Source organism: Larus michahellis, chromosome Z, assembly GCF_964199755.1.
Source record: "Larus michahellis chromosome Z, bLarMic1.1, whole genome shotgun sequence".
Taxonomy (NCBI): Eukaryota; Metazoa; Chordata; class Aves; order Charadriiformes; family Laridae; genus Larus; species Larus michahellis.
In genome coordinates, this window is record NC_133930.1 from 52,685,230 (window position 1) to 52,704,852 (window position 19,623).

General features: G+C 47.7%; 1 protein-coding gene across 1 annotated transcript; it reads left to right on the forward strand.

The window, feature by feature from the left end:
* The first annotated feature begins 1,183 nt into the window (after positions 1 to 1,183).
* Positions 1,184 to 4,408, forward strand: LOC141735732 (E3 ubiquitin-protein ligase PHF7-like). Its single transcript, XM_074568867.1, has 10 exons — positions 1,184 to 1,289; positions 1,410 to 1,532; positions 1,829 to 1,920; positions 2,010 to 2,111; positions 2,328 to 2,473; positions 2,556 to 2,718; positions 2,804 to 2,910; positions 3,128 to 3,238; positions 3,391 to 3,562; positions 4,286 to 4,408. The coding sequence occupies exons 1-10, from the start codon at positions 1,184 to 1,186 to the stop codon at positions 4,406 to 4,408; spliced, it is 1,245 nt and encodes a 414-aa protein (XP_074424968.1).
* The last annotated feature ends 15,215 nt before the right edge of the window (positions 4,409 to 19,623 follow it).

Consider the following 19,623-nt stretch of genomic DNA (forward strand, 5'->3'; position numbering starts at 1 on the left):
TACTATAATTGCTATCAGTTGTACTACGAGTAAGGCACAGGGATGATGGGATAAGAACTGACCTCAGCAGCTGGCGCCCAGCAACTTCCTCAAGATCTACATCTTCAGCCCACGGACTGTGTGCATGAGCCACACCGGGTGCACCAGTCACCAGCTCCGAAAAATACAGCATGCAACAGACCAGCACCACACGGCATCTCACCTGCCCTGAGAGACTGTTCTAACAGATGGAGCCCAAAGCCATGGATTACAAGAACTCAACGGACACTTTTGGAGGGATGGCCCATAAACTAAGGGCATTATATCTGCATGAATATATATGTATGTATATATGACAGGGGAGAGTGGTGGCAATTTATTGGAACCTGTAAGATCTGGGCATGGCATAGATGGTATGGAATAAGGGGTGGATAATGTCCTGGTTCCGGCGGGGATAGGGTTAATTTTCCCTGGTATTCCATGCCATGTGAGCCATGCCCACCCTGAGCTGCCGGGGGAGGGGGCAGGAAGTCGCTGCTCGGAGCGGGCTGGGGCGTCCTGGGTCCGGTCGGGGAGCGGCGGTTCCGTAATCGTGTTTGTACATGCCTCTATCCGTGTTATTGTTGTTGTTTGCCTGTTTCCTTTGCTGTCCTGTTAAACTACCTTTGTCTCAACCCAAGAGTCTTGCCTTTTCTTCTGATTCTTCCTGTATCGGGAAGGCCCGAGCGAGCGGCACGTGGTTCTTTGTTGCCGTCTGAGGCTAAACCACGACACCCAGCCACCCACTGTGCCTGAGCCGATGGGCTGTGTGAGCCCGGGCCAAGTTCAAAGATGGCTTCTGCCTCCGGGACCAGGGAGCCCAGAACTGCGGGCAGTACTGCAGGTGCAGCCTTATCGGTGTGGTGCAGAAGGAAGCATCACCTTCCCCGACCTGGTGGCAGCGCTGCCCGGGCCGGGGGCAGGAGCAGAGTCATCCCTTGGCCAGAGCGGGAGCCCTGCAGTCACCCTGCCTGACCAGCACCTTTCGGCCAACAGTGCCACCCTCGATGGCTGCCCCAGGGGACCTGGCGTGTGACTCTGCCCTGGCTGCAGGAGCAGCTGCCCCGGTTATGTGAGCGCTGAGGGCTCGGGCCCAGGCCTCGGCACTGCACAGACACCCTTGTGGGGTGGTGGCCGAGGGTGTCCCTGTCCGTGTTTGGGGCGCATGCAGGCCAGCGTTGCTGAAGTCACGGTGGCCATGGTGACCCATGGAGCCAGGCGCACGAAATGGAATGTTTGGCCCAGGCCGGGCGCCAGTGCGACCTGGAGAGGTGAGGAGAGAGCAGGGGAGGGACGGTGCTTGCACGGGGCTGCCGAGGGAGGAGGGGGCCCCACACCTCGGGGCTCTGGGCCTGTGCTGCAGGCTCACCCGTGCCCTCTTGCTCCCACAGGGCCACACGAGGACCACTTGGAGGACACAGCCCGGCGCTGCTGGGGCAGGAACTCCAAGCACTCTGTGTCAATGTGTGCGATGTCCGCAAGGAAGCGGAAGGCCCTCGACTCGATGGAGCAGGGTGAGAGCAAAGCATCCCTCCTTGAGCCTGGCAGAGGGACTGTCGCGGCGGTCAGCGTGGGGCTGGGAGTGGTGGCCAGGGGAGGCAAGAGCTCCGCAAGCGGAGCCCAGGCTGGGCAGTGGGCACCTGCAGGGACACCCATGCCTGCAGTGTCCCCTTCTTCCCCAGGGCCTCCAGCCCTGCCCGTCAGCCAGCTGGGTAGGGACAGACAGGCCGCTGGGGGCAATCCCTCAGGGACGCATGCCCCGGCCCCGCAGAGGTGCTCATTCCGGGGCCACTCGCTCTCTCCCCTCCAGCATGCATGCTGTGTCGCCGGGCAGACGCTGACCCGGATATCTGCGGGCGCAAGCTGGAGAAACAAGGGCTCTGTCTCCATGAGTTTTGCCTGGTGAGTTCCTCCGAGGCTCCCTCCAGCTTTCCGACAGGAGGTCCCTGCCAGGCTTTCCTCATCAGCTCCTTGTCTTTTCTCTTCTGCAGTTTTTTGCCAACAACCTTCGTCAGCATCGAGTCGAGGAATTAGGACTCTTGGGATTTCTCCCCGAAGATATTCGACGTACAGTTGACTGGGCAGCACAGAAGGTGAGGATCCGACAAGAACAGGGACATTTGTGCCAGGAGAGGTTTGCCCTTCCAACCGGCTCTGGACAAATGTCTTGCTCCACTGAGGCTCCAGCACAGGAGCCTCCTCCACCAGGCGCATCTGTGGGCTGTGACCCAGGCGCGGCCATATCCCATCCCGCGCCCTGCCCGGAGGTGTGGGGCTGGCTGTGGAGGCCCTGAGGCTGCTGCTGATGGGGGCTGCTGTGCTCTTTCCAGGACTGCTTTGTCTGTGGCGAGAGCGGGGCCACCATCACCTGCCGGGAGATGAGCTGCGAGCGCAGATTCCATCTCCCCTGTGCTGTGGAGGGTGGATGCGTCACCCAGTTCTTTTTTCAGTACAGGTACCTCTTCTCCCCTCCTCCACCCACCAGAAAAGGACCCAGCACTTCTCACCTCACCCATCCCTTTCTTCTGCCCCCACAGGTCCTTCTGCTGGCAGCACTGCCCAGCGCAGGCAGTGGAGGCGGCTCCAGAGGCAAATACCACCTGCCTCATCTGCCTGGAGCCTGTGGGGGACAAGAAGTCCTACGGCACCATGGTGTGCCCAGCGTGCAAGCACGCCTGGTTCCACAGAGGCTGCATCCAGGTAGGAGTCCTTCCCTCTCCCCGGGGCACAGCAGGCACTCAGCACCACTGGGGCCTCACTCAGGCTCCTTATGTTTCTCCTGCAGGGACAAGCTCTGCGTGACGGCATTGCTTGTTTCCAGTGCCCTCTGTGCAGGGACAGGGATGCATTTCCCTCAGAAATGCTCACCATGGGGATCCGAATCCCCTTCAGGTTGGTGTCCTTCTGCCTGGCTCGTGAGACACGAGGGTGCAAGCGCTGTGCCGTGCCAGGGCCTGCCACAGCGGTCCTGGCCCTGCGCTGTGCCATGAGTCTGGGCTTCAGCTTCACAGAGGAGTTGGAAAAAGGGCATGGGGAGAAGGGCAGGCGCACCCTCCATCTGCCTGATGCTGGGGCAGCGGTGGCTCATCAATTTCCCTTTCTCCATCAGACTGCCATCACGGGACAGCCGTGCAGAGGAGGCACTGCTTGCACGGCACAGCCGCTGCGATGCCAGTGGGTGCCTTTGTCCAGGAGGCAGGCAGCAGGCAGACGAAGAGGGGTAAGTTGCCAACACTGCACCCCAGGGCTCTGCACAGGATCTCTGTCAGGCTAAGGGCTCAAAGCAGAAGGACTGAGAACAAGAGCTCTGCCAGACAGTCCTGTGCTGCAGTCACTTAGTCCTCACAGCCATGGCCCCGTTTCCTTCCCCAGGCCATGGGAACTGCTCCTGTGCTCCTCCTGCGCTGCCGAGGGCACCCACAGGCAATGCTCCTCTTTGAGCAGCAGCACAGCCAGCTGGGAGTGCGACAGCTGTGCTGGCCTGGGCACCGGTAAGAGGCAAAGCACCCGGGTGCCCCGGGGCCAGGGCCAGGGTCCAGCCAAGGTCTGGCAGTGGGTGCCCAGGGTGGGCTTGGCAGCGCCTCTCTGCTCCAGGAGGGCTGGGGGCACCGCTCTGGCCTGTGCTGTCATCGGCCTGGGGGGCTGTGCCCTTGACCTTCCTGCTTCCCCTTACAGCCTCCGGTGCCACCTCGCAGCTCGCCAGCCCCAGCACCTCCAGCCGGGCCGTGTCAGCATCCTCCAGCGACTCTCCAGCACTTGAGGGCAGTAGCCATCCAAACGCCCCTGGGCCCACGTCTGTGCTACAGCGCTCCCACTTGCGACGTAGGGCCCAAACTCGTTACAGCCAACCCAAACGCCGCCGCAGGATGTGATGCGGGCTGTCCTCAAGTGCTGGCCGTGATCCTCCTCTACCCGCACAATAATGTTAGTTGTTAATCTCTGAACTCTCCCTTCCTCCACCCACCAGAAAAGGACCCAGCACTTCTCACCTCACCCATCCCTTTCTTCTGCCCCCACAGGTCCTTCTGCTGGCAGCACTGCCCAGAGCAGGCAGGGGAGGCAGCCCCAGAGGCAAATACCACCTGCCTCATCTGCCTGGAGCCTGTGGGGGACAAGAAGTCCTACGGCACCATGGTGTGCCCAGCGTGCAAGCACGCCTGGTTCCACAGAGGCTGCATCCAGGTAGGAGTCCTTCCCTCTCCCCGGGGCACAGCAGGCACTCAGCACCACTGGGGCCTCACTCAGGCTCCTTATGTTTCTCCTGCAGGGACAAGCTCTGCGTGAGGCAGAGCTGCCTGCAGAGGAGGCACTGCTTGCACGGCACAGCCGCTGCGATGCCAGTGGGTGCCTTTGTCCAGGAGGCAGGCAGCAGGCAGACGAAGAGGGGTAACTTCCCAGTGCTGCATCCCAGGGCTCTGCACGGGATCTCTGTCTGGCTAAGGGCTCGAAGCCATCCCATGGCTCCCCAGTGTTTGAGGGCAGCAGCCACTCCACCCTCTCTGGGCCCGAACACATGGGAAACTGCTCCCGGTTGAACCATTGGGCCCCAAATCCCTACAGCTGGCCCAGAAGAGCTCGTGAGAGCAGCCACACACCCGCACCAAGTGCTGAGAGCGGAACCCCCAGCCAGGCAGGGCTGGGGCTATTCCACGGCTCGCCGAACCTGACACCAACAGCCCCAGCACCGCCAGCCAGCTGCCATTGTCCTCCTGTGCCTCCCCAGCAACTTAGGGCAGCAGCTGCTCCAGCACCCCTGGGCCTGGGTGGGTGCGACACCGCACCCACTTGCAACATCGTTCCCAAAACCCATACTGCTGTCCCAGAAGAACCCCCTGAGAGCAACCATGCGCCAGCACCACAGCTTGCTGGAACCTGAGAGCAGCGCCCCTGCACCGCCAGCCAGGTGGCATCGCGGCTGTCCCAGAGCTCCCTGGCACCAGACCAGCATCCCCAGCAAGGCAGCATCAGGGCCGTCCCCATGACCCTCCAGTGCTTCAGGACAGCAGATGCTCCAGCCCACCTGGGCCCAACCGCATGTGAAGCCGTATGCGCTGAGTGCTGAGAGCAGCAGCCACAGCCATGTGCTGGGGCCATCCCACGGCTCGCTGGTACTCGAGACCAGCAGCCGCAGCACTGCCAGCCAGCGGCCATCAGGGTCTTCTTGTGGCTCCCCAGCACTTCAGGGCAGCAGCCATTCCAGCCTCCCTGGGCCTGTGCAGCTGGAAGACTGATCCTGCTTGCCGCGTTTGGCCCAAATTCCCTACAGTCATGCCAGACAACAAGGCGGGACCAGTTGTGCGCACTCCCTGAGTGATGGCCCTGATCCCCCTCCTCCCACACAATAAAGTTGTCCATTAATCTCAGCACTGAGAGATGCCATGCTCATTTGTCAGCTTCCTCCTCCTCTCCCTTTCTGGAGGGGCAGCGTTAGGGGCTGGGCCTAGAGGGTTGTCTTCTCCCCAGACCTTGTCTCCTATGACAAGATGACCTCATTATTGGACGAGGGAAAGGCTGTGGATATTGTCTACCTAGACTTTCAAAAAGCATTTGACACTGTTCCCCATACAATTCTCATGGAAAACCTGGCTGCTCATGGCCTGGATGAGCATACGATCTGCTGGATCAAGCACTGGCTGGATGGGCGGTCCCAAAGAGTGGTGGTCAATGGAGTTATATCCAGCTGGCGGCCGGTCACGAGTGGTGTTCCTCAGGGCTCGGTGTTGGGACCATTTCTGTTTAACATCTTTACTGATGATCTTGATAAGGACATAGAGCATATCATCAGTAAGTTTGCAGATGACACCAAGTTCAGCGGGAGTGTTGATCTGCATGAGGATAGGGAGGCTCTACAGAGAGACTCGGATAGATCGGATCGATGGGCCAACGCTAACGGTATGAGCTTCAACAAAGCCAAGTGCCAGGTCCTGCACTTGGGCCACGACAACCCCATGCATCGCTACAGGCTTGGGGAAGTGTGGCTGGAGAGCTGCCTGGCAGAAAAGGACCTGGGGGTTCTAATTGACAAGCAGCTGAACATGAGCCAGCAGTGTGCCCAGGTGGCCAAGAAAGCCAACGGCATCCTGGCTTGCATTACAAATAGTGTGATCAGCAGAAGCAGGGAGGTGATTGTCCCCCTGTACTCATCACTGGTGAGGCCACCCCTTGAGTATCGTGTCCAGTTCTGGGCACCTCAATACAAGAAAGATATCGAGGTGCTGGAGCGAGTGCAGAGGAGGGCAACGAAGCTGGTGAAGGGCCTGGAGAATAAATCTTATGAGGAGAGATTGAAGGAGCTGGGACTGTTTAGTTTGAGGAAGAGGAGGCTGCAGGGAGACCTCATCACTCTCTACAACTACTGGAAAGGACACTGTAGAGAGGTTGGTGCTGGTCTCTTCTCACAGGTAATTAGCGATAGAACAAGAGGGAATGGCTTCAAGCTGCAGCAGGGAACGTTTAGGCTGGACATTAGGAAAAAATTCTTCACAGAAAGAGTGGTCAGACACTGGAATAGGCTGCCCAGGGAGGTGGTGGAATCACCATCCCTGACTGTGTTTAAGAGTCGTTTAGATGTGGTGTTAGGGGATATGGTGTAGGGGAGAACTTTGTAGAGTGGTGCTGATGGTTGGACTTGATGATCCCAAGGGTCTTTTCCAACCTGAATGATTCTATTATTCTATGAATTCATGTTGAGGTGGGGTTGTGGGCGTTCCATATTTTACGTGTAGCTGGGTATTGGATCCATTTGACTTATAATAAATACAGAAGATGATAACAGAAACTCACTGGCTGAGAATTAGCCATTTGAAGTTCCTCATATGTGAAGCTATGTGAAGCTTTTTCACACTCATGAAAGGGTTTGCATGAACCTTAGCAGTAACCCAGCTAGCAGAGCAGAAGGTTGATTTTTATGCAAGAAATTTCTACATCAACCTAGGAGCAAAATCTCCAGCCTACCAGATCAAAGTGACAGACACTACCCGCCATTTCCATCCCAGGATGGAGTAATACAAGTAGAATATGCAGAGCAAAGGCTGGCACCGAGGAATCTGTCTCATTTTTTCCACTTTAATTTTTGGGCAGTCATGAAGCTATCACAGTTTCTCCCACCATCTGGAATGACTGGGAAAAGAAATTAAAAATCAAATAACAACCACGGTCTTTAGGTGATCATTGCAGATCCATGCTGGCTTCTATGGTAGTAATTGGTAAAAGATCTCTTGACTAGATCAGGTTGTATAAGCAATCAAACTCTCAGCTACAGGAAATTATCTAAGAAATACAAAATGTGAATTGCTCATTTGAATATTCTACTTGAATATTTGAAGCTAAATCCATTTTATGATAAAAGGTGTTGAAGTGCTAATTTTCCTTTCCTAGGGAAAGTATAGGGGAAAAAATTTGAAATAGAAAGCTTTCACCATTCAGAAGTAGCATCTGAGAATGCGATGTTACCTTACTGAGGACTTTCTGAATGTGAAAATAAGGGGTTTGATTCTTAAAAGCAGTGGTATTTTCATTCAGAAGATGAAATACAAAAGCTCTAGCTTCTTATTGCTCCAAGTTGTCTACAGCAGCAGTATTTGACTGATCATGATGATTGTAACAGTTTTCTGCAGAAGTAATAGTAAATAATGTATTGTTATTATAGATAGAGAAAAACAAATCACCTGGAACATATGTAGCATTTAATAGTCAGTGCTCTAGAAGGAGAAACAAAAATTTAACTTTCTTAACAGAATCTTGTATTTTTCCAGAAGGAAAAAGTTAAGAGACACCATGTAAAATGGTAATCACTTGAGGAAAGCTGGAGTACTGTTGTGTGATCCGGGGTGTTGTCACTGCTGGGCATTTTACACTTTGCACTGTCATGTCAAAACACAGCAATATTGCAAAACTGACTTCATTTGTCCTTTTCAATGGTATTCACGCTAAAACTGGAGCTGTACTGCGTGTCTTGTGTCAGAGTATGGGTGGTTTAAACAACATATATCTCTCATTCTTTAGTGATTCATAGTATTTCCTGGTTTCCATAAGACTGTACAGCTTGCAGGTCTCTCCTCATTATCAATATGAACAATCATGGATATTGTACCACATCCTATCAAGCTTTTTTCATGTAACCAGAGAGAAACTCTAAATATTTGTTCAAAGTAGGAACAGGAACATCTGAGCACAAAAGGAAATCCAGTACCACAACCAGGCAAACAACTACCAAATCTCATTCAAATTCTACGTCCCTTCTTTACTTCTTTTGTCATGTTCAGTACCAGAAGGTGGTATCTGTATGCAAGCAGATGTTTCTAATCAACCTCATTCAGTCTAGTTTGCTACCTGCAATCTAGACTCTGTAATATCACACTCATTTCTATGCAAGTGCAACTCGTAAAACAAGATTAATCTCCTTTCATATTTTGGACAAAAGTGCTGATGGCCCTCAGGCAAGCTATATAGCCACTTTCTCTGCAAGTCGTGAGCAGACCAATCAGATTTATCCAGAACAAGAGAAAACAGAAGCATCCTATGTAGGCAAGTTAGGTCTCAGTGCTGTGTTTTGCTTTAATTAGGTAACCAGATCAGACTAGAAAATGGAACAGTTTCTATGTCAATTCATGTGAAAATGAGGAGATGTTTTCACCAAAGTCTGAATTTTGGGGAACACCTCTGTGTTTCTCCATGGAGTTACAACTCTAGTGCATGAACCTCCTGGAAACTCAAGAGGTAAATCTTCTTACTTGTGCTATATGTTTCATTATGCATTGCGGTTTCTTCACTAACTACCATGGTACAGCAGGAGGGTCTCTGCCTGACTTGTACTCAAGGAGAAGAAGCCCAAGTGCAAAAATATTCTCTAGAGGAGAAGACAGTGACACAATAAGAAGAAAATGTTGTGTCATTTTTTTTCAGTTGACATACTGAAATGATACCCCCACTGAAATGCAGTTAAACCTCGACTTCTTTGTTGAGACTTAGTGATGAAAAAGAGGTATCAGCTGTTGTCCTGAAGTGGTTTCAAAAACATTTTGCAGAGGCAGCAAGCTACTTATCCATTCTTGTCATGCTGGAAGGAAAACTAAGGATGATAGAGCTTTATCATAGAATCATAGAATGGTTCGTGTTAGAAAGGATGCTTTTGAAACCACCCTCATTGTTAAAAATTTATTCCTTCTATCTAGTGTGAATCTGCCCTCTTTGAGTTTAAAATCTTTACCACTTGTCCTATCACCACTATCTGCCCCCAGCTTTCTTACAAGCCCCCTCACTTAAAGTATTGAAAGGCCACAAAAAGGTGTCCCCAGAGACTTCTCCAGGCTGAATAACCTCAATTCTCTCAGCCTGTCCTCTCAGGAGAGGTATTCCAGCCCTCTGATCATTTTTGTGGCCCTCTGCTGGACCTACTCCAACAGGTCCATGTCTTTCCTGTGCTGAGGATTCCAGAGCTGGATGCGGTACTCCAGGTGGGGTCTCACCAGAGCAGAGTAGAGGGGCAGAATCGCCTCCCTCAACCTGCTGGCCACATTTCTTTTGATGCAGCCCACGATACGGTTGGTTTTCTGTGGTGGACACACAGTGTTTTGGAAATGGATTTCCTTACACAGCTGGAGAACACAGAGTGAAATACAAGAGGCCAGAAGGCAGCTATTCAGGGCACCACACAGCAAAGGTGAAGAAATGTCCAATGTTTTCTTCCCACAAATCCAGTGGTCCAGGCACTGGCTTCTGCCCAAACCTTGCCCATCACAACTCTTTACCAAGGCTCTCAAGAAAGATCTCAGAAGCCATCGGAAAAGTAGAGACCAAGGGCATTTCTGTGCATGGGAGAGTTTCCCAACTGCAAAAAAAATGAAAGAATGTGGCACTCTGATGCATTCTGCAGCCTTCCCTCTTCCTCCCTGGGCACCAGCTCCAAGAGGCAACTGGACACAGCCCAGCCCTGTCATCTCCTACTTTGGTGTTCTCCTATCTCAAAATGCTGACAACAAACTCTTCTTCTTTTGGATTTTTTAGTTTCTTTTCTACTACAACCCCAACTTTAAGAGAGATTATCCCCCCCTGATCAAAAGGTGCAAGCAAGGAGTTTGCCGCAAGGGGAAAGTAACAGCTGCATTTTCACAGGACCCAGATTTGAAGGAAAACTGCCCCAGGAGAAGCCCATATGTGCAGCCTGAGTGGGCAACTGCTGCTGTGGAGGAAGACGACCCATTCACAACAGCTCCACAGGAGGACATGAGGACAGCTGCATTCAGCAAGTCCACACCTAACAAGCAACATGCTCAAGCAACTCCCTGTATCACTCCTGCCTCTTCACCTCTTCAGGCAGTTGCTCTCATGCTTTCAGATCCTGCCGTAGCAGCAGGCAGGAAGAAGCTCAATCCTCAGGTGCTCTCCCTTCTACCACCACACTGCAGCCAGGTCCCAGCTGACCTCCAGCAGACTGCTGCTGCTGCAGCTGCTCCTTCGTCAAACCACAGGATACCTCCCATACCAAATTCAACACTTTGCACACCAGGGCTGGGGTTTCCTTGCTTTCCAGCCCTGTAGTCAGGTGCAGCAGCTCTGCAGACCTTGTTTGCCCTACCTCCCTCTTAGTGCCCATGGTTTCCAACAGTCATGCTGGCAGCACCTTCTGATGACAAGGCTACTGCATGGGCAAATCCTAACAGCCCCTCATCGCCTGACTTGCACTGCTACAGGTGATGGGCTGGGACCCCACTGTGAGATAGACTAGATAAAGTAGACACAGTAGGTACCCAACAAGTAGAGTATCACATCTGAGGAAATAAACTGCCTCAATAAAAAACCCTTTCCAATTTTCCTGTCCTGTTTTTACAGCCAAATCCCAGACTGAGTTTATATTTCACCAGTCAAAGCAGGAGAGACTGATCCACAAGCAATTGCATGATTTCTCATAACAGTCAAGCTCAGATTCTCAGAAATCCAATCTAATTTCATCTAATTTGAGAGCTTTCCAAGTTTTCATAAAGTCATGTAGAAGCAAACCAAGGTGGGAACACTAGTTCTAGTAAGGTTCACCAACGGAAACACACTTCCCACTGAAATGAACCCCAGGGATGTGCAAGAATATCCCCTGGGATGTGGGAAGGAAGGACTTCTATTGGTATTTAGTTTATACGGAAAAAGAAAGCAAGAAATAAATTAAGCTTTATTGACGTCTAACATACAAATTGATGACAGTGCTCCCACTTGCTCCATACAGTAGAGTGTGCTGTGTCACACGCGGTACCAAGGTTTCCTAGGGGAAGAGAGGGTGTCCACAGCACAGAGGTGTTCACAGGGCTGCCCTCCCTCAGCCGCACTTCCAGTGTATTTTGACTGTGACTGCCCAACAAACCCCTACCATTGAAGAAGGCTCAGAGAAAAGGAGCCAGGGTGATGTGCCTGTGAAGCTTGGGGAATATCTAAAGTAACCTGGTCAGAGAGTACTGGCCTCTTGCAGTCATGCGTCATGGACAGGATATTTCTGGATGTTATCAATTGTATTGATAATATTTTAGCAATACTAGGATTTCTGAGTCAAGGTCAGTTGCAAAGAAGAGCCTAATAGAGGCAACTTGTGTTCTTTGGGAGGAGTAGTGATAAGACCAGCTGCAGATGGCACCACTGCCATTAAAGAGGGTATAAAACATTATGAATAGGAACAAAGGCTGGAAAAAGTTAGGCAAGAAATTTGAAAAATCCTATCTGGAATTTTTCATGGGTAAAAAACCATTGTACTGAGCCCACTGATATTTGGGATGAACTTGAAAAAATGAAAGGTTCTAAAAAGTTGAAGAAAGGAAAGGGAAGAGCAGGGTTGTGCTGGCTGTTAGGAAGTTGCCTGCGAGCAGTACTGGAGAATGTAGGAGACGTGTATGAATAACATATGTGAGGGAGAAGAAAACAATTATAAATTATGATAGGATGTATAAAACACAACATACACAGCTAGAAAATCAGAATAGGTTCTTAGAATCAAAATTGCAGCCCCGTGTCATAGCTTACGGCCACATTTGTAGGGATCACTTACTGTAGTCTAACCAAACAGACCCTGTTAAATCATGACCCCTATGGCTTCAGGAGATACCTGGCCTGAGCATGATTCTCATGATCCTTCTTACAATGAGGATTCAGATGATCTGGGAGAAGGAAATAATGTGAAAGTGGTTGCTCCTATGACGAAAACTGAGCAAACACCAGATGCGCTTACTTAGACAACTGCGAAAGGTTTTGCCTCCTTGGAGTTAACTGATCTCCAAACTTACTTTTCAGCTAAAGTCAGAGACACACGCTTAGAATTGATAGCCCCTATATGAGGAAGAGGAGCAAACCTCATCCTCACCATGGACAAGGCTCTAAGTTTAGTATTAGGAACAGGGATTCTTCTACAAACCTCTACAATGCAGCAAGCTGACTCTTTGTGGGACTGCACTGCGTGCTGGGCCAGGCAGCTCCCCACCAGCAACAGGGGTGGGAAAAGAAGACAGCTGTGGGAGAGTGCGCAGGAATTGCAAATTGCCATGCTAAAATCTGCTATGTCAAACATCCTGGACAGACCAGAGCCTGTAGGTGAGAATGGGCAATATTAAACCCCCAAAGTTAACCCTTGGCAACCCTATGCCACTCAGGGGATGTATGGGTCCTGCAGCTGAAGGAGCACCTGTAGCACCCAAACCACTTGCTCTTTGTACAATTGCAGCAATAAATGCAAATACTTGGTGGCAGACGGTGCTGCAGCAGATGCTGTCTTCTTTAGCCTTATATGAAATGTCACACTCTAACATAAAAATTAGGACCATACAGACAGTTAACCCAGCCACATTACCACTTACCCTCACTTCCAATCAGGAAATACTAAGGGCAAAATATCTACAGGGAGTGCTTCTGAGAAACATAGTCATGTTTGGCAAAAATGCTCAGATAAAAGGCTAACGAGGCAGCATCTCCATGGTTTATCCAACTTCAGTGCTAAAACAATTAGCAGGAGAAGCTCAGGAACAGCTAACAGGACCCACACCAGCTCCCCACATATACCCGAAGTTAGAGAATATCACTCATCATTTTGAACAAAGCGATTCACATGGACAGGGGAGTTCTGCTGTGCGTGTTGCAGCTGCCAAGGTAGAAACATGAAATCAGAGTCTGGAAATGTTGGTTGCTGTAAATGATAAGTAGACTACAATGGTTTTGACTGATATATGAGATCAATGATTGATGCAGACAGATCACAAAGTATCACAAAACAGTACCTGTGAAGGTACAGCTCCTTTAAAGAAAGGATCAGTTTCTGTTGCAGGTGTTAATGGTTGCTATGGCATCATAGGAGATTCCAAGTTCCTATCCTTCATTAAACTGAAATGACATATTTTTGTGAAACTTTAGTTGAAACAAGCCTCAGATTACTTCTTCAAGGGGTAAGACTTTGATTCATTTGGTACATATATTATGTAATTCAATTACAGGCATTTTTTTCTTTTCCCGTTGGAAAGCAAAGAATTCCTTGTCCACAGAGTTTCTGTGACATGGCTTAAATAGAAGTTATTCATTTATTATGGAAGCAATGAAAGGGTCTTTCTAAAGGTGACCTAAACCAGAAAAATTATTGCAAATGGAATTCTCAGGTCAGACGTCAGATTCAGATACGGGGATCAGTGACAAGCTCATAGGAAGAGAAAAAATTTGTTTTGGTCACAATATTCACAGAAAGAGAAATTCATATTTCAAATGGGAGGTATATGTTACCTGGTTTCAAATGTATGCTTTTTCAAGTTTACAGTCTGCAACTGGCTTGTTCACTATGACAACTTCCTGTCATAGTCAAGGAAGGCATTTTGCCAAGGATGCTACCCTAGCAATACTTACCAATGAATGTTTTTTTGTTTTAGCTTTCTACATTTCTCTCTTATAAAATAAAATTCCATGGAAAACTGGATCTGCTAGATCTGATTTTTATTTCTTCAACATGTAATGATGTTTATCAGAAGCACAAAAACAATTTAAATGTCACTGTCTTCCACCCCAGACATTCTTGTATTTTTTGAAAAATTATGCTAATTTTAGAGAAGAACATGTCTTCAACAACATTTTGTCTGTCTTCATAGTGGTCATATATTTAAATTTTTTATTTTTTTCAGTCAATAAAACCAAAAAGTTACTCTTAAGAAGATTGAATCTAGTCACATGATTTCAGGAGTCAGACTCATATACCAGACACTGTGACACCATGATAAAATTGTGGCATCTGGCAATAATAAAATTATTCCAGTTTTGATGTTTCCCATAAAATCATCCAGCTACTTTTGGATTATAGAAGTTCAGTAATGTGATACACAGCCCTCATCCTTGGTTTGTGCTCCCAATTTCTGGTTAAAAATAAGGGGATTTTTCAAGCATTTCTGTGTAAGCTATCCAAGTCTTATTTCTGAGTATTGCGGTGGAAGAGGGAGAAGAGATGAGCATCTTCATACTATATGATCAACATTGATCAAAATCAGCTGTTTCCTTGACGCCTCTTATTAACAGCAGTATGAGTCTTTTTTCCGCAAGTTCCTTAATGTCTTTTTTTAAGAAGTCAAATTAAATTCAAACAGTCTTTTTGCTTTGGAGATAGGTTTCTGACACAGAAAATAACACTATTATAATTATGTTAGTGTAACTGTTAAAACTCCCTGCAAGGGTTGATTCTTTCCATTTTAAGGCGCTAACAGGTTCTAGGACTAGATTTGGAATGTGCATCTTCTATTTCTGTCTTATTACAATCGACACTTTTGTGATCTGTGAATCTCGTATCTGATTTTCAACCGCGTCTATTCCAGCCTTTCAGTCATTTTCATATCTCAGTTCTCAAACCAGTTTCACCTTTGCAACGTAAGTCAACATAAACTTTCAATGTATGGGCATTGTATGAAGTCCAACAGGGCTGATACAAAAGACAGCTTCAAATACCCCATTCACAAATCACTCTGGTTCATACTGAAAACATAGTCAATGGGAATTGCTCTGCTAATAACTCCATCAATTGCTCTGCCTTTGGAATGACTTAGCCCTGAAGTTGAACCACATCTCGGTGTAAGAGGGTATGTTACAAGCCAGGACTAGTTCAGAGACAGAGAATCTGGTTAAAGGACCTGTAGCCTACTGATTTCTTACTCCAAGCAAAACAATGTAGTAATAAAGGCAACTTGTGGATATAGTGCAGGTGTTAGCACACAAGAGAAAATACTAACAGGGTCTTTAGTTTAGTCTTGTTAAGTCAGAAAATGCAGACAGTAATGTGTTTCCAGAAACTCCAGTTAGGACCACCTATCCTAGAGCCTAGCATCAGGAAATGCTGAGATTTCAGGGTTTGCTGAAGACAAAACAGGTCCTGGCCAGCAAGTCTTTGAGAAATAGGACATCCAGCTCCCATGGTGTCCATGGACTGACACAGAAGCTGGGAACCTCTGCCACATGCAGAGGCAGTATGGTCCAGTGGTCAGAGCAGCCTGCAAACTTTCCTGCAAAGTCACAGTCTCCACTCCCCAGGAGTGACAGTATCTGCTCCAGTGCTGTGAGAAGATGCCAGTGATGCCTGTGGCTTTTTGCCAGTTCAGCTGTGCTCATGACACATGTTGGACTTATGACTGGTTTTAAATCCATGGTTTGCATGCCTTTGCTGCCTCCCATTTATGGAGCACAGTGCAATTGCTGCCAGAAGAAGGTGTTTTGCATCTCCTCCCCTGTACAGCAAGATAGGAATGTGGTCTAGTAGGGTGCTTAGTCCTTAATTTGGGAGCAAAAATACCAAAACATTACTCTGTCAAAGCAAATACCGGTCATGGGAGACTGTTAAAACTACTAACTTTGAAGCTACTATATGTGGCAGATGGCTTACCCAGTTCTATAATATCAGTGTGGATGTTGTAGCATTGATATCTTTTTTTAAAAAGGGATCAGATCTTCAGACATGTCTGGCTGACTGCTGTGTGTGCATCTAATGTTAAACAACATAGTTGTAGTGGGAAAATAAGAATAGTGGGAATTAGTTCATAGAAATAACTACCAGTTTTCATTTCATTTAGCACCAACAATCTCAGGAGACAGAGAATTATCCTGTGCTGGACCTGCATTTTAAATTAGCTATAAGTGTTGCTGCATGCCAAATTGGTGCACGCATTTGCCAGATTTGTTCTCTTATGCTGAGACATTTCCTGTGAAAATACTGCCATATAGCTATCGACAGAGAAACACTTTAATATACTAAAGTTAACCAAGTGTTTAACATCTGAGCCAAAATATCCCACTTTTTACTGAATACTGTTAATAGAATAAATGTAAAGACAGTGAAGAAGCATTCCAGGAGCTATCTTGTGGTTGATAGCCTCAGGTAGAATATTGCTCCAACCAGTAAGCTCCTCTCCTCTCTTTGCAGCCTGCTGCTGCATTCTGTGGTACTACATCCAATACGCAGACCAGTTTTGGCAACATATCTTCTAAGAACTGATGTCTTGTATACCACTGGCAATCCACAACCATTTGTTGTTCAAGGCAAACCTTCAGTTTACTAAGTACACAGTATAAACAAGTTTGTGGTTTATCCCAGCCTTTGATTTGCCAATTAGTTTCATTTATCATAAACCACAAGCGTTTGTGAACTGCCATGCACTAAGGATCTTCATTTCTATTACTACAGCACAGAGACAAATAACAGTGTGGCTTCAAAAGCCTCCTGTAAGGTATAAGCCACAGGCTAAGGTATTTCTAGTCTATTGATGAAGAAAATGTAGCCATAAAGGGTTAATGGGTTTGGGTAAATTATGACTACAGGAGAGGAAAGTGTATGATGGCTTTACATGCTCCTATCTATAGGTGTGTTCATGCTTGATAATATTACTGATTCAGCCTCATATTTAGTAACGTTTCATTAACTGAATCCTAGAGTCCCATGTAAGGAGGTGCACAGCTCCACCAAAGGCATCCACAAGAGTTTTTATATGTTAAGGGGAAGGGGAAGCCCACACAATGTCCTTCCGTAATCACCACCAGATATTTAAAACATGGCAGAAGCCAGAAACAGAAATAGGAAATGGGATGAATAGATGCCAAGGGAAATTCTATCAGTGTAATCAAAGCTGATCCTTAGTAAGAAGTGTGTAGGTGACAGAGAGGGAATGCAGAATGTTTTCCACATCTTCCTGAGAGACCTGAGTAGCTACCTAAGAATGTCACTGTTTCTCTGCCACAAAGATATCCTGTGTTCATTGAAACTGTAAAAGTATCTCTGCTGATTTAGAAGATGCAAATATTTTGCACCACGTTGTTAATACTTTTAACAAGAGAAGTGAGGTTTTATGTAACTGTGATCAAAACTGACAAACAAGCACTCATAAGTGTTTTAAAAAAGGGCAGGGTGTTGGGGGGGTGGGGAAAACATTACTCACACCCAGAGCAGGTCCATCACATAAGATGAAGGAGGTAAGTGGTCTACAGGAAAAAAGCTCGTCTGCAATCTCACAATGATAGACAGCACTGCAACGTACTTCTGTACAGGGCCAAAGGAAAGGCCAGTGTTGGGCAGGCTGCACTTCTAATGACAATGCTGAGCCTGGCAAAGACCAGTTCCCAAAGTTTAGCACAGTTAATTTTACAGGCTTTTGTTATTAATAGTTTAATCATGCCTTGAATTTTCAATCTATTTAAAAGCACTAAATATGTTAATTAACATTATTAATACCATTTGTTAAGGGTCATTAAATCATGATTTCTAGAAATGGTAAACAACCGTCTTTTCGCTGAAATGGGTGTTCTATGCAGATATTTAAAATCCTGAAAACTAATAAATAACCATGGAAAAGAGTAGAAAGTTACTTTTTTAGTTTTCACGAAGTCTTGTGGGGTCCCTGAAGGCCAGAATTTTAATGCTGTACATTCATCTTTTGAAATCCTAGCCAGTGTGCCTAACTCCTGCTCAAATCTATGACAGCTTGGCACATGTCTGCCTTTGAAGATCTGGGCCTCAACACCCCTGGAAGAGAACTTTGACACTTGAGTCATGCAGGCATATAAGCATTTCCAGCTAAATCTTTTACTTTTGAACAAAGGTAATGATAGGTAGACAGGCAGGCCTGTAAAGACCCCTCTTTGTCAGTCCTGAGTAGGCCAACTCATAAGGTGTATGAGGCTGCTTGTGGAATTACTACTTTAACACTCATATTGAGCCTCAAGGCTTGGCAGATCATTGTGCCATGCATGCTAGATTTCAGGGTACCCTGCACAGGCAAAGGAATTGAATAAGACTGGATGAAGAAGATGTGAGCAGTGTGTGCCACTCTCCACCAGGAGATGCAAGAGAAGATGCTGCTTTGGAGTCTGGACCTGTGTTTTTTGATGAGGAAAACATCTTTGAAGTTGCTTGAAGAACCAGGGACTGGCGAGACTGTCATTGTAGTTCCACAAATGCCTGCAGACAACAGTCACAGTATCTGCTCGGAAATCACAGGGCTCCTTTAAAAGTTAAAATTAGCAACATCAGAAAGAAAACATATGACCATGTCTTACGGCATTTAACTTCTGTTTTGTTTGAAAGCTCCCCACCTCGGATACAATGGCCAGAAATTTCTGTTGGCAGATTGTCATGGGTTAACCCCGGTAACAGCCACTTGCTCAGTCTCCCCCAGTGGGAGAGAGAATCAGAAGGATTAAAGTGAGAAAACTCCTGGGCTGAGAAAAAGGCAATTTAATATGTAAAGCAAAAGCCATGCATGCAAGCAAATCAAAACAAGGAGTTAATTCACTGCTTCGCATCGGCAGGCAGCTGTTCAGGCATCTGCCGGAAAGCAGGGCTCCATTACATGTAATGGTTCCTTGGGAAGACAAACATCATAACTCCAAACACCCCTCCTTCCTTCTTCTTGCCCCAGCTTTTTATTGCTGAGCATGACGCCATATGGTATGGAATATGGCTTTGGTCAGTTGGGGTCAGCTGTCCCAGCTGTGCCCCCCTCACAACCTCTTGTGCACCCCAAGCCTACTCATTGGCCAGGCATTGTGAGAAATAGAAAAGGCCTTGACACCGTGTAAGCACTGCTCATCAGTAACAAAAATATCCCTGAATTACCAACACTGTTAGTCAGAAATCCAAGGAAAATTAACTCCATCCCAGCCAAAGCCAGTACACAAGAAAAAAGAATTGTCAAGAGTGAGTGAGGTCTAAGGAGGGGGTAGTATCCTCTCACGCAGCCCTTTATTCATTGTCACATGCTCTGAAATGAAAGAGAGGAAGGCCAGGGAATAGTCATATATAAATCTTTGTCTGTCACTGGCTGACAGGGAGAATGTCACCTGTTGGACTCCTGTCCTGCCAGTGGAAGACTAAAGCACAGTTTGCTGCAGAGTTCATTCATTCACGCTTGTCAGTCCAGGGCTCAGTGCTCCAAACTGCTGAGCACCCTTGTCTCTGAGATGAGGAAGCATTCAGCTGCTTGTGAGATCAAGACCTGGAAAAAAAATCCAGTTTGCAAGGGAGGTAGCACAGTCTACACCAGCACAGCATGTGGCCTGAGATCATGACAGGTGGGCCTGTAGCTGAATCTGTGTTTCCCAGGCCAAGTATGCCCAAGTTTGAAAGTTCAA

Bases quoted from the DNA above. Each gene is read 5' to 3' on its own strand.
- LOC141735732 (XM_074568867.1), top strand. From the start codon at position 1,184: ATGCAGGCCAGCGTTGCTGAAGTCACGGTGGCCATGGTGACCCATGGA. The intron at 2,112-2,327 runs GTGAGGATCCGA...TGCTGCTGATGG, and splicing joins TTGACTGGGCAGCACAGAAG to GGGCTGCTGTGCTCTTTCCA. The intron at 2,474-2,555 runs GTACCTCTTCTC...CTGCCCCCACAG, and splicing joins CAGTTCTTTTTTCAGTACAG to GTCCTTCTGCTGGCAGCACT.